Source organism: Sesamum indicum, linkage group LG12, assembly GCF_026168435.1.
Source record: "Sesamum indicum cultivar Baizhima isolate 11 linkage group LG12, ASM2616843v1, whole genome shotgun sequence".
NCBI lineage: Eukaryota > Viridiplantae > Streptophyta > Magnoliopsida > Lamiales > Pedaliaceae > Sesamum > Sesamum indicum.
In genome coordinates, this window is record NC_142668.1 from 14122198 (window position 1) to 14134462 (window position 12265).

Here is a 12265-nt window from a genome sequence, read left to right on the forward strand (position 1 = left end):
TTTTAAGATTAAATATATGTAGAGAGAGATAGAGAGAAAGGAGATCTGAAAATTCAAAGTGGTCGTTGGAGTAATAAATCTCGAGTCTGGCACCACTGTAACGATGATATAATAAAATGAAAACTTTTGGGAATTCAATAGCTAATCTACACACATAAGTTGGGCAGTGGGTGGGACAAAAATAGTTTAATCTATCTAAGTACCAATTCTCGGAAACCCAAATATCACACCTATTATTATTATTAATAATGTTCAAAAACATGACATTAGGCACGGGCCGCGGGACTTAGGGTTTCATGTTTACATTACATTACAACCATCACTCTCTCTCTCTTCTCTCTCTCTCTACATATACATACATATATATATTTATGCAAAATCTGGTAAACATTGTTCGTGAGTTGGGGCACACTTTGTCCGTATTGCGACACACACACACACGAGTGAATCCTATTCTCTATGGTGTAGAGAGAGAGAGAGAGAGAGAGCAATTCCCATTCTCCTTTCCTTAGATTCGCTTAGAGAGAGAGAGAGAGAGAAGAAAAGGGTTTAGGGGTCATTTTCTATGTTGTGTAAAGAAATAATTAAGATGGAAAGAGAAATAAAATATAGGATAATGGTGTTTGTATGGTTGGAGAATCAAGTATCAAAACACCGGAATCCTCGCAATGAAAACTTGCTCATTTTTAGACCCTTCTTTCCTTTTGTAAGAAGGCCCAACATACCATTTTTTCTTCAATTTTGGGTCCCCCCCTCCCTATCTCGCTTTTGCTGCACTCACCAATTCCATTTCATTCATTCCTCTCATAAATACTCTTCTTCTGTCCCAAACTTACTGTGCTAATTTTCATGCCACCAACTCCCCTCTTACATATTTCTCAACTATTATTACATTCTGTGTATAATTATGATCTTACTATTTTCAGTACTTAAAGTAGGTCAACTTACAACTCTACATATATATATTTATGAGGTATTCATAGTAAGGGTTCACTTATATCTTGAATCCATCAAATGTTGGAGTGTCTATGGCCATTTTTCAGTGTATTTAGGATCTTGTAATTCTGTAAACCCCAATTTCGATACCAATTACAAATACACTTATTATATAGCTAATTAGATATATAACTTTCTCATTTCATTTTTCTAATTACAAACTCATACAACCCGTCAGGTGGTTATGTCTAAATATACACACACTTGCTATATTTTATCCTTTCAATTTATCGTTATAATTACAAATACATCTCATATAGAGTGGTAAACGTTTGCACAAACACCAACAAGATACATTATAATAACATGGGTGTACTCGTAATTTTTTAAAAGACAAAGGATGTTAGTATCTTTAGATTTAATTTCATTGAATATCAATGTAACTTTTTGTAAAAAAAAAAAAAAAGATTAAAAGAAAAGAAAAACAACAACCTTGGTGATAAAAATGTGAATAGTATATTGATCCTTGCCTCACTCGAAATTGAGGGGTTCACAGTTGGAGTACCTGCGGTTCACAAATTAAGGAAGTGGGTCCGGGAATTCCGCGCACGAGCGGAGCGGTGGTGGGCCTGCTCCATTCATTTTGACTTTGGGCACGTTTGCGTTTTCAAACGTGCGACGTAGTGGTTAGGTTAGGGTGTTGGACATGGCGCGACTTGAAATGGACGTCTGAATTTCCTCAACAAAAACAAATAAGAAGCCGGTCATGATAATAGTTGTAATTGGGAAGAAGGGAGCAGTAGATGGGAGTTGGAAACACGGCATCCCAATTACGTATGTTCTTGTCCTTAGCTTCACATGTTGTAACGTTTTTCCAGTCACACGTGGGGTATGCATCCATCTTTTCCACTTCATTATTCTTTTCTTTATTCTAATCATTTCAGACATATATACACATATATATATATATAGTGTCTAATTTATGGTTCGCCCCTCGTTTGGTATATGATTTATAATGTATGGATAAGATTCGATGAATTTGGGAGCGTTGAAATCGAGTGCAGTTGTTTTAGAGATTTTTTAGTAGTTACATTAGATATAATAAAACATTGTTTTCTTCTCTATTATATATTTAATTTCTATTAACAACTAGAAAATTGAAACTCGTGGATTTGAAAAAACATATCTGCACTAATGTTATTATGTATGTAGGAGATTTTTAGTTGGACAAATCATTGAATTTAAATTGGATTTGGATTATCATCAATAGGGGTAAAAGAACTGTACTTCAACATCCAAATACTGAAATAATAAATGGTATGATGTCACATCCAACCGGAAAAAAAAAAAGTTTTTCTAACTTTTGAGGCATATCATCAAGTTTGAGATCATGAGTTCGAGTTTTTATGGATGCGTGTGTATTAGTTAGTCTCACTTTATGTGATTTATTGTAATTTATTTATCATTGTTCGTTATATTGATGTGTCGGCTGTTGAATTGAGGTATTGTTCAGTGTATTCTGGTCACTACTGATGGACTTCCGATTAGCCATGAAATTAATAAATTATGGTGATTTCTGTTAATATATATATGTAATGATCTGTTGCTTAAAAATGTCACCCTCTAGTTGGGAAGAGAATGGTGAATGAAATTACAAAAATAGCCCCATATTACTTATTATAAGTTTTAGAAATTTTGCAAGTAATAGAGATTAATTAATGTAAGGTTGTGCATGTAGGTGTTTTTTATTGGCTTAGACAAAAAGCGTTAGATGTGTATCTCTACACCAAGGGAAAAAGACGTGTAACGTGGGGAGAACGCTTTATTGCTATTTTGAAAATCTTGGACTAATTAATCTTTCATCTTTGAACCTAACAACTAAAAATCGTGATTTTGGGACCCTCTTCCCCTCTTTTTTCTCTCTTTACTTTTGACAATTGTTACCGACCGAATTATTAGGGAAAACAAATGAATATCATCACTCTCATCCGATGCGTCAATTAGTCAAGTTACTTTGATTGATCTCAGGATTTAGGGGGTAAAGGAATTGGATGATAGGGAACTGTAGAGAACAAAATTAAAAAAAAAAAAAAAAGAGTAGAATTATAATTGATTGATTAATCTCCTTAAATATATTGACTTTGGAATATTTTCAATTGCTGTATTGGTGTGAGAAAGACAGATAATTCTATCATCATAATTTGGATATTTATTCATTTATTTTTATGAAAAATCAATTACTCTTAATTCATGCATTAAAAATTATTTTTCAATTTTATCGGTGAAAAGACAAAAAAAAATAATAGACCACACAGATCAAATTTTTACCGACGTTGACCATAAGAATTTTCTATCATTTTAACATATTTGATTTGAGTCGTAACTACTTACAAGACGAACTCTTGTTGTAGCAACCATATATAAAGTGGGTCTGGGCTAGTTTTCATGATCAACTCCTAGGTCTGCTAGTGCACGCGAGTTCATCCTCCTCAGCAGTGAAATTTTACACATATATACTCAAAATACACTATACAACACCTTCTCAAGAGGTGTGCTTGTAATTTTACAGGTATTCGATTTTTATGTAATTTATTCTAAATTGATTTATCTTATGAGAAGGTACAATACGTCTCGTCTGGAGTACTACCCGACAACAAATAAATAAATAATTAGTAATAATCTAATAATTATGCCCAAAAATTGTAGGGTCTATTTACATGCAAAAAAGAAAGAGAAAAAAGGTAATTGATGTGAAACCTAATTAATTAACAAATGGAAGCATCATTAACTTTCTTTTCCCTTTCCCATAATTTGCTATTAGAAATTCCCTTAACAAAAGTTTTGAGTTTAGACTTAATTAAATATTTTTCGATTTTTTTAATTATTTAGAAGTGTTAGTGCTTAATTTGAAAGGTCACTATCCATGCTGCATCTATAGTGTTAATTTTCTATTTCTTCCCCCCTTTTTATGTCAATAATCAAATAACGTGAATTATTAATATCAAATATGTATTATTTATCAATAAATGCTAAGAAAATAAATTAACTATTATTACAGTGGATCAATATTTATGTATTTTTGGAACTTGAATTTATGACTTCTTGGTCTGAGCATCAATTAAGTTAGGTCTCATTAATAGTAATTTAATTAATCGTGAAATTTGTGGTAACCAAATTAATGATAAATTTATGACTTTTAAATGAGGTAAATTGCATTTTACCCTTTTGTAAAAGGTATATATGGCCCCCTCTTGTGCTCTTTAAAAAAGGTTGATTATACCCAACTCAACTTTTTATCATTATTGGATTACAAAATGACCAAAGTTACCTTTAATGTAAGATGGAAAATTTTATTTTATCTATCTCTATATATACATATATTTTCGTATAAATAAAGGTGATTTCATTATATACATATTATGTTGAATAACAACACACGTACTATTTAGATAGGATAAATTATAAATTATTTTTATGTGTTATTTAAAATATTTATGTGAAAAATAAAATATAATTTTACTCCCATGTATTTTTAAAAAGGAGCTCACTGTCTCTCTAGTGAGGGGGAAATATGCTCATTTTTAAAATACAGGGGAGTGAACTGATTTTTATTTTTCACTAAAACTTATATGAACATTTCGAAAAATAAAGGGGTAATTTGTGATTTACCCAATTTAGAAATATGAAAATATATACTAATACAACACATGATAGTGTCAATATTAATTATTTATTTCATTTTTATCCATAATTCTTATTATTTTATATTAAGTAAAATTATAATTTTAGGTTTGTATTTAACTGTTGACTAACAATGGACTAATCTCGGGGGAGGTCCTCACCAAAATGCTGAAGCATCAAGCTCTAATATAGCCCAATGCAAATGATTGGGGTTTGGGCCAATCATACTTAAATTCAGAGTTAGCATTGGCACAGTTGCAATTTGTGCAATTTTTCCGTGTAGATATTTCGGGTAATGGCAGCAGCAAAGAGGAGATGGGGTGAGGTGAGTCTGGACTTTGGAGTGGTATGATGGGCGAGTAATGGTTCCGACCGGGTTATTAATTTTTTTATTTAAAAACAAATTATATTAATATAATTTTTTTAAATATATTAATAATAATATAATAAGTTGCGATTTAAAATCAAGACTCAATTAAAAAATTATTTTTTTAAAAAAAAACACTAAGTTTTAATTTGTAATTGGGACTTGGGCAATTTTTCATTTTTTTTTGTTTAATCAAATTTTGTATAATTAATTACATAATTTTGTTTAATTATATATAATTAATATATTAAAATTCAAAAAATTATAATATTAAAATTGTATTAATTTAAAAAATTATAATTAAGTGTACAAATGTAATAGTGTATATTTTTTTGTACAATTGTAAAAAATACAATGAAATATACAATTATTCTTGACAACCCGATATCGGCACACATCTGATTGTGTAGAAGAATTTCTTTGTTGGAATTGTTGCCTTGCACGCGTTTGCGCTCAATCCATCTCGTTGTGGACACGTGATGTTTGATTTCGACCATGGCGCGAAGATGCGAATAGTTGTGTTGTGGTACAACTCAAATTCACTATACATTTGAGTGTACAAAAATTTTATAGTTAAGTGTACGAAAAAATTATAATTATAATTCTTCTATTTAATTAATATCTACGTTTCCTCACTTATGGGCTATTTATATACATCACCTATATTTTTTAAGAAACTATATACACCCATTAAAAACGTCAACATTATTTAAGCAAATCATTCATGCTTTTTGAAAAATTATACATACATCATTAGCAAACGTTAGCATCATTATACAAACATCCTGCTTTTGGTTTTTAGTTGTGACTATTGTAATTGCACAAAGAATGAGAATAACTTATAGGACTAGAATATAAATGAGAATGTAAATGTAATTATTCCAAATATTAAGTTTTGTCCTTAAGATGGCTATGGTGTTGTCATAAGTTTCCTCGGTTCCCAACCTCAGCCCGAAGCCCAATTTCGGGCCATGTACATGATTGGGGTTTAGGCTGGCGTAATCAAATCGGCCGTTGTTGGAAAATTTGGAGGCCCAATTGCAATTTGTGCAACCCAAACATAAATATTGGCCACAAAAAGAAAAACCGGATGCTGCACGCGTCGTGGAAATTAATGGCACACATAGCGAGGAGAATAGATGAGATGAGTTTGAGTGATGTGATGTCCGATTAACGGTGCCTGCCTATATATCACACCTCAGAGTATCATTCTGGGAAACTGGAACTTTCAGGCCATCGTCTCCGGTGGTTGCTGCGGCGTTGCCTTCTCTCTACTCATTTCTTCACTGGTAAACTCTTAATCCTACATCGAAGATTTAAATTTTATGGATAAGATGCGAATTTTTATGTTCCGATTATGATTTTTTTTATTATGTTGTTATTTGAACAAGTGTTTGAACTTTCTGAATGGTCAAGTCTGAGTGTTTTCTTTTATTCTACCCGTGGAACTGCTTAGAATGATTATCCATTCAGAAAGCGATCGTAGGTGAAATTCGATGAGTGACAGTGTTATAACATCAAGAAGAGGAGTAAGGTTATTTTTGTTAACTTCCGAGTTTCGAGGGTTTGGTCGGTGCGAGGAAAGGTGATTTTGTTCAAAGTTGGTGAAATTAATTTAGCATAATTGGGAGAAATCCTGTTGAAGGAATTTGGGCTTTAGCCTTCACTGTTAGTTGAGATGGATAGAATGTTGAACTTACGTAAAATCAGTATTTCTACTTCCCTAATGTACTGACTACTGAGTCTTAAGGGATGAATTTAGTAGTATCTCTTTGTGTCTCTCTCTTCGACTTTCCGGCGACTAGCTATGACTGCTAATCATACTAGTAAAATGCTGATTGGAATTGTGTAAGAATTCTTCACAAGTCATACTCATCCCAACAGGCTTAGTAGTTTGAGAAGAATCCATTTTCAGATACTTCTCCAAAGTAATCTGGAACTGAGCAATTATTCCGGGTACTATGTAATTGATATTTCTTGATCTTTGTTGAGTGCATTGCTTGCATGCGCAAAGCAATTGCCAGTATTGATGGCCACAAACAACTGTCCTTAGGTTAATGCATGCATGGGTTCTTTAGCAACAGCTGAAGCATGCGACACAAATGCAGCACTCCTGGCTAGCGGTGACATCCGAGTCCTGCCACCTATCTTCAAGATTTACGGGCAAAGTCGAGCGTTCTCTGGCCCAATTGCCACTCTCAAGGTGTTTGAAGACAATGTGTTGGTCAGAGAACTTCTTGAAACCAGAGGCGAAGGCAGAGTTCTGGTTATAGATGGTGGAGGAAGCATGAGATGTGCCTTGGTGGGAGGAAATTTGGGGCAGTTGGCTCAGAATATGGGGTGGACTGGAATCTTAGTAAATGGGTGTATAAGGGATGTAGATGAGATAAATGGCTGTGATATTGGGGTTAGAGCATTGGCATCACATCCCCAGAAATCAAACAAAAAGGGGATTGGGGAGAAGCATATACCTATTCATATTGCAGGAACTGTAATTCGTGATGGAGAGTGGTTGTATGCAGATAGCGATGGTATTCTCATCTCCAAATCTGAGCTATCTGTCTAGGTCAAAGCTAGTGATTCAAAGCGCAGTTTGTTGCTTGATGAATTTCCAATATCAGTACATTTGGAGTAATAATACCTTGATCATTCAAAGAGACATGCATGCACATTTAATACATGTGACATGGACTTTTTATAAGGGCTTCCTCTTTAGCAACTTTTTTACTAACAGTTCAAATAAAAAAGATTTATTGAATAAATTGTCTGAAAAATGCAAAAGTGAGACCAATTAAGTTCAACTAAAGAGAACCCACGAATTACAATTGGAGAAAACATCACCATAACAATTATTCATTAAACAATTGCAGACAGCTAAGATCCACTTAGTAGCCTCTTGAAATCTCCAACAAGGACAGGAATGTTTAATCTTTTCCTACATAGCTACTGCTTATTAGAAATCTATGGTAAGTCCAGACATTTCTTCAAGAATCCAGTATAACTCTGTATATCCATGTTCACCTGAAACTAAATAAATTGGACAAGAAACAAACTATACTTGAATTGTCATTGTTAGAGAATGAACAATCAGAAAAATAGATAATTATTTGTTATATTTGTCAGCATGTGATTGAGTGTAATCATTTCGGAATTAGCAAGAATTTTCAATTTGAAATGCTTTGACAAGCTTATCACAGTTTCGCAAGCCTAAACTAGACAAAGTACTCCGCCTCAAACGTCTATTGACCTGTGCACCAATTCACTGTCCTATCTCTCCAATTGTCCTCAAATTTTACAAAAGAGAAAAAAGAACTGACGAGCAAACTACACAACTGCAAGCATACCAAGTTAAGGAATTCTGTTGATGACCGCGGGTCTGCTCCAAACATATTCCCAGATTTTATAAGCTGCCTTCTTGAGAGAAAAACAGGGGAGAAGAAAATAAACAAGCTTTTAGATAAAAGCAGTTCGGCCACCCCTTCGACTATGCCTGTCATAAGCAGTATTGAATTTGTCGACCAGCTCATTCATTGTACTGCACAAAGAAATATGTTTAATGCATTAAACATCGAAACAGTCTTATGAAATTTGATGCCAAGAGCGAGTGTAGGCATGAATTTCTTGAGATGCTGGAAAACATATACTTGATTTGTTAGTAAATTACATTATAGCAGCCAAATTCATAGTCACAACCAGAGGTAATATGAATATTCAGAAGAATCATCACGTGACAAACAGACCATGCAATTGTACAAGATAATGAAAGCATTCAAAATATGGCCAAGCAAGTTCACGCCCACTCAAACATCTTTTCTAAATGGCATAAGACAGACCATGTTAGAGGTAACATAGAATCAGCATGATCAAATTTTGAGATAACGTACTAGAGCTCAGGCTAATCATAATGATTTCAAGCTCAGTATCAGAAAATATAATAAGTAGCAGAAGCCTAACAGCCATACCTTGTGCAGTTGGTGAACATGGCAAGATATGTTATCAATAGAGTATCATTATATTCCTGGAACGCATAAAAAATAGGATCAGAAGATTAAAGGCAAAGATACACAAAAAACTTATTCTCAGAGATATCATATAACCCATTAGAGTTTATATATTGCAACAGAATAGTAGAATAAATTGGAATAATTGCTTCCTGCACTGGAAGAAATTAAGACTGCATGATACAAACAAATTTGTTGTCTGACAAGAAACCAGAAACTTCAAAAGCACTCACCATCAAGAAATCATCTTGAAATTTTTCAGACTCAATGGCTGGTAATCTTCTCAGAAGACTAGATACTTGCCTTAGCAATGAATTCTCACAGGGAATATCCCCTGCAGGCAGTAGAAAAATGAACAACATGGAACATGCTAATTCAAGGTCCATATCTACTATACTCAGTCTCAGTTCCAGTAAAGCAGAAATGCTACAGATACCATAGACAGCCTAAAACTAAACATTCCACTAAAACTTATGATGAGAAAAGACAAATTATGCTATGATTTCTTCATCATAATATTAAGGAATTTGTGCTAAATACTTTGAATCTCTTTCTAGATTTTCCACGTACTTCTCTTCCTCCCCCACAGAAATAAAACAAAATATTTGTTTACTACAATATAAAATCCATTAAGATAAAAGAGAAGAAAAATGGACAGATATACCTTTCTGCATGGCCAGAAGATAGTGATGAAGCACTCTGATTCTGCTATTCAACATCTTGATGGCACTATGTATGCCAGTAAGATGAGCAGCCACTACAAAGAAAGACCAATTATAAGCCCTATGCACCATGATTGATAGAGGGTGCAAAAGGGGGAATGGATTTAAGCACTGAAGGATAGCTACTACACAGGAAAGGAAGACTCACATTGAGTGGCAGCTGAACCCCCATCAGATGGTTTAAGATGAGCGACATGATCAACTGATATTCGTTCAGCTTCCACTGTCTACAAAGCACAGTTAAAAAATATTGCCTCATACATTCTAAATCTCGTCTGATGTTTGATTTTAAAAATTGAGAAGCAAACATACCTCTATGGTGTAGCTTGACCGAACAAAAATAAGCTGGGGGATGCCATCAATAACATGTAACTCTTGAATGATGAGAATTGATCAACAGAGAGAAAAAACAGAGAAATCAACTAATTTGAAATAAATAGTATTAAAACAACAATTAGCCAACAGGTCTCATGACTACTCTTCATGATTCCACTCATTATTCATGAAGTCCATACCATTACAATGAAATAAATCTCATAGAATCACCAAATCTTTAGTCACCAAATACAGGGGACATGCCTCCCAAACTTCACCACAGAAATGCAAACAGCTAACAAATTGATGATTATCTGGGCAAATCAGGTAAGAGAATATCATCCATATGGCTACAGGCATGCTCGCATGTATTAACTATTAACCCATTGATATGGCTAGATCATCATTAATTCCATATCAAGTAAGAATATATCATCCACGCGGACACAGGCGTGTCCCCAAGCTTAAATACTTGACTAGCTTACTTCAAATATAAAAGTCTAGTTCCAAACTAAATAGCAGCATGCTGAGAGCAGCAAAATATTTAACACTAACAAAAAATAACATTGTAAGAAGTGCTTTCTTTAGAGGAAAGCAACGTAATAGAAAGAGAGAATCTTCTGGACAAAACACCCATTACATGAGCAATACAATCAAAGTATCCTTTGCAACACAGTAAAGTTTAACATCTCATGCTCGTCCTCTGATTGTATAAGTTCAGGAATATATCCGTGATACAACATTATCCATCACCAAACATGGGATATATAAGTAAGTGATAGAAACAAGCAAGATGAGTGTCATCGCAGGCTTCTAAGAGATTTTGGTGATAGCAGAATAACAAATACATACCACTTTCATAAATTGTAATAGGCAGATCTTTCTGCGCAGGATTAATTGAAGGATTGAGAAGAACATAAAGCGGGCTCTCGTTGATGTCCATCAACTGTTAGAAACAAACAATCTCACTAGTTAAGCAATGGACTTGCACTCCATCTGTTCCAGATACAAATAATTTAATCCATATGGACTACACTTCATTCTGGTACTTTTGTCATCCATTCTTATTTTGGCGAGCCCACTTGACATCTGACGCAGAGGCAGACACAATTTATTATTTCTTAAAGGATAACATAGGCAGCAACTCTGAAGCCCAATGGTGTCGAATACTGAGCTGCAGCACCACTTTAAGAACAAGCTTGTCTACATGCTACTGCGATGGTGTGTGGGAAAGCAAGAAAATAAAGTTTGCAGCTCTCCAGATAATTCCCTCTCATAAATTATGCCGTTGTCCTCTATGTTAACATATAAGCGTAAGCCAATTCAACATATATAGTCCACATAAAAATTCCAAGATCACACCATGTGAATGAATCAGAAAAATCCTGGATTAAACACACAAGTATACAAAAATAAATAACTCACAGCTTTGTGAATAACCATATCGGACTCTTGCGCGTCACTCCCCGTTGAGTACCATCCGAGGATATAAAAATTCGGAAAAACCTTCTTATCTGCCCAGCACATCAAAAAGTTCAGTGTCCTTAATTCCCTTTCCAAAGGAAACCCAACCAGTAACCAGACACGGGAGAAGAAAACACAAACAAGCAAATCGTGGAAAATTAAAAATAATTACTATAAGATGAGATACCCACAAAGCTCTTGCTTCTTCTCGAGAAAAGCGCGGTCGAGGGAGTGAGTGGAGGGGTCGTAGAGAAGCTCAAAACTGTTGAAGATCTCAACGGTGCGGCCACGCTGAACGCCGATGACGCATCCGAAGACGCGAGGTGGTGGAGCAGGAGGGAACGAGGAGGCATCTGCGCCGGCGTGAGGCGGAAGGGACTGGGACTTGACCCTAGTATAGTGATCGGAGATGTTGACAATGACGAGTGGGTGGAGCTTGAAGGTGAGGCCGCTGCTGGACGAGGACGCCATCTTCCCCCCTGGAGTTTTGGATCCTAAGCTCTTGCTCTGTTGTTGCTTGATTGAAAATTTGAGAGAATATTTGTAACTTGTGACGCCAAAGGAATTTTGAAAAGGAGGGTTTTACAGTTTTTCCCTTAATACTTGAATGCTTCTCGTGTTGTAATCTCAAATTTTAAGATATTAATTATATTTTTAAATATTTATATTAATATAATCATTAATTTATTTTTAATAATTATTATTATTATTATTATTATTTTACTAACAATATATTATCTTATTTATCATTCGTTTTCATGTTGATTATTAATTTTTAT

General features: G+C 34.3%; 2 protein-coding genes across 5 annotated transcripts; one reads left to right on the plus strand and one right to left on the minus strand.

The window, feature by feature from the left end:
• The first annotated feature begins 6073 nt into the window (after window positions 1–6073).
• On the plus strand, window positions 6074–7643 carry LOC105175045 (Ribonuclease E inhibitor RraA/Dimethylmenaquinone methyltransferase). 2 transcript variants are annotated; one of them, XM_011097361.3, is made up of 3 exons: window positions 6074–6273; window positions 6869–6940; window positions 7038–7643. In XM_011097361.3, exon 3 carries the CDS (start codon window positions 7050–7052, stop codon window positions 7548–7550), a length of 501 nt encoding a protein of 166 aa, XP_011095663.1. In that variant the 5' UTR covers window positions 6074–6273; window positions 6869–6940; window positions 7038–7049; the 3' UTR covers window positions 7551–7643. The 2 variants fall into 2 exon arrangements, with proteins under 2 accessions (XP_011095663.1, XP_011095662.1); XM_011097360.3 differs by lacking the exon at window positions 6869–6940 and having other exon boundaries at window positions 6076–6273.
• Window positions 7644–7766: 123 nt separating this feature from the next.
• Window positions 7767–12073, minus strand: LOC105175046 (COP9 signalosome complex subunit 6a). Of its 3 annotated transcripts, XR_848880.3 has the most exons (10): window positions 11678–12073; window positions 11448–11536; window positions 10875–10968; window positions 10020–10081; window positions 9856–9934; window positions 9650–9742; window positions 9219–9319; window positions 8947–9002; window positions 8329–8519; window positions 7767–8011 (listed from the first exon to the last, which is right to left on the minus strand). XR_848880.3 is itself a non-coding variant. In XM_011097362.3 (9 exons), exons 1-9 carry the CDS (start codon window positions 11955–11957, stop codon window positions 8438–8440), a joined length of 936 nt encoding a protein of 311 aa, XP_011095664.1. In that variant the 5' UTR covers window positions 11958–12073; the 3' UTR covers window positions 8115–8437. The 3 variants fall into 3 exon arrangements, 2 of the variants coding, with proteins under 2 accessions (XP_011095664.1, XP_088732510.1); XM_011097362.3 differs by lacking the exon at window positions 7767–8011 and having other exon boundaries at window positions 8115–8519; XM_088876384.1 differs by lacking the exon at window positions 7767–8011 and having other exon boundaries at window positions 8115–8519; window positions 11674–12010.
• Between the last annotated feature and the right edge of the window lie 192 nt (window positions 12074–12265).

Coding starts and splice junctions, on each gene's coding strand:
- LOC105175045 (XM_011097361.3), top strand. CDS start 7,050: ATGGGTTCTTTAGCAACAGCTGAAGCATGCGACACAAATGCAGCACTC.
- LOC105175046 (XM_011097362.3), bottom strand. CDS start 11,957: ATGGCGTCCTCGTCCAGCAGCGGCCTCACCTTCAAGCTCCACCCACTC. Junction 9,743..9,855: donor GGGTTCAGCTGCCACTCAAT/GTGAGTCTTCCT, acceptor CTTTCTTTGTAG/TGGCTGCTCATCTTACTGGC. Junction 8,520..8,946: donor ATGTTCACCAACTGCACAAG/GTATGGCTGTTA, acceptor TTCTTTGTGCAG/TACAATGAATGAGCTGGTCG.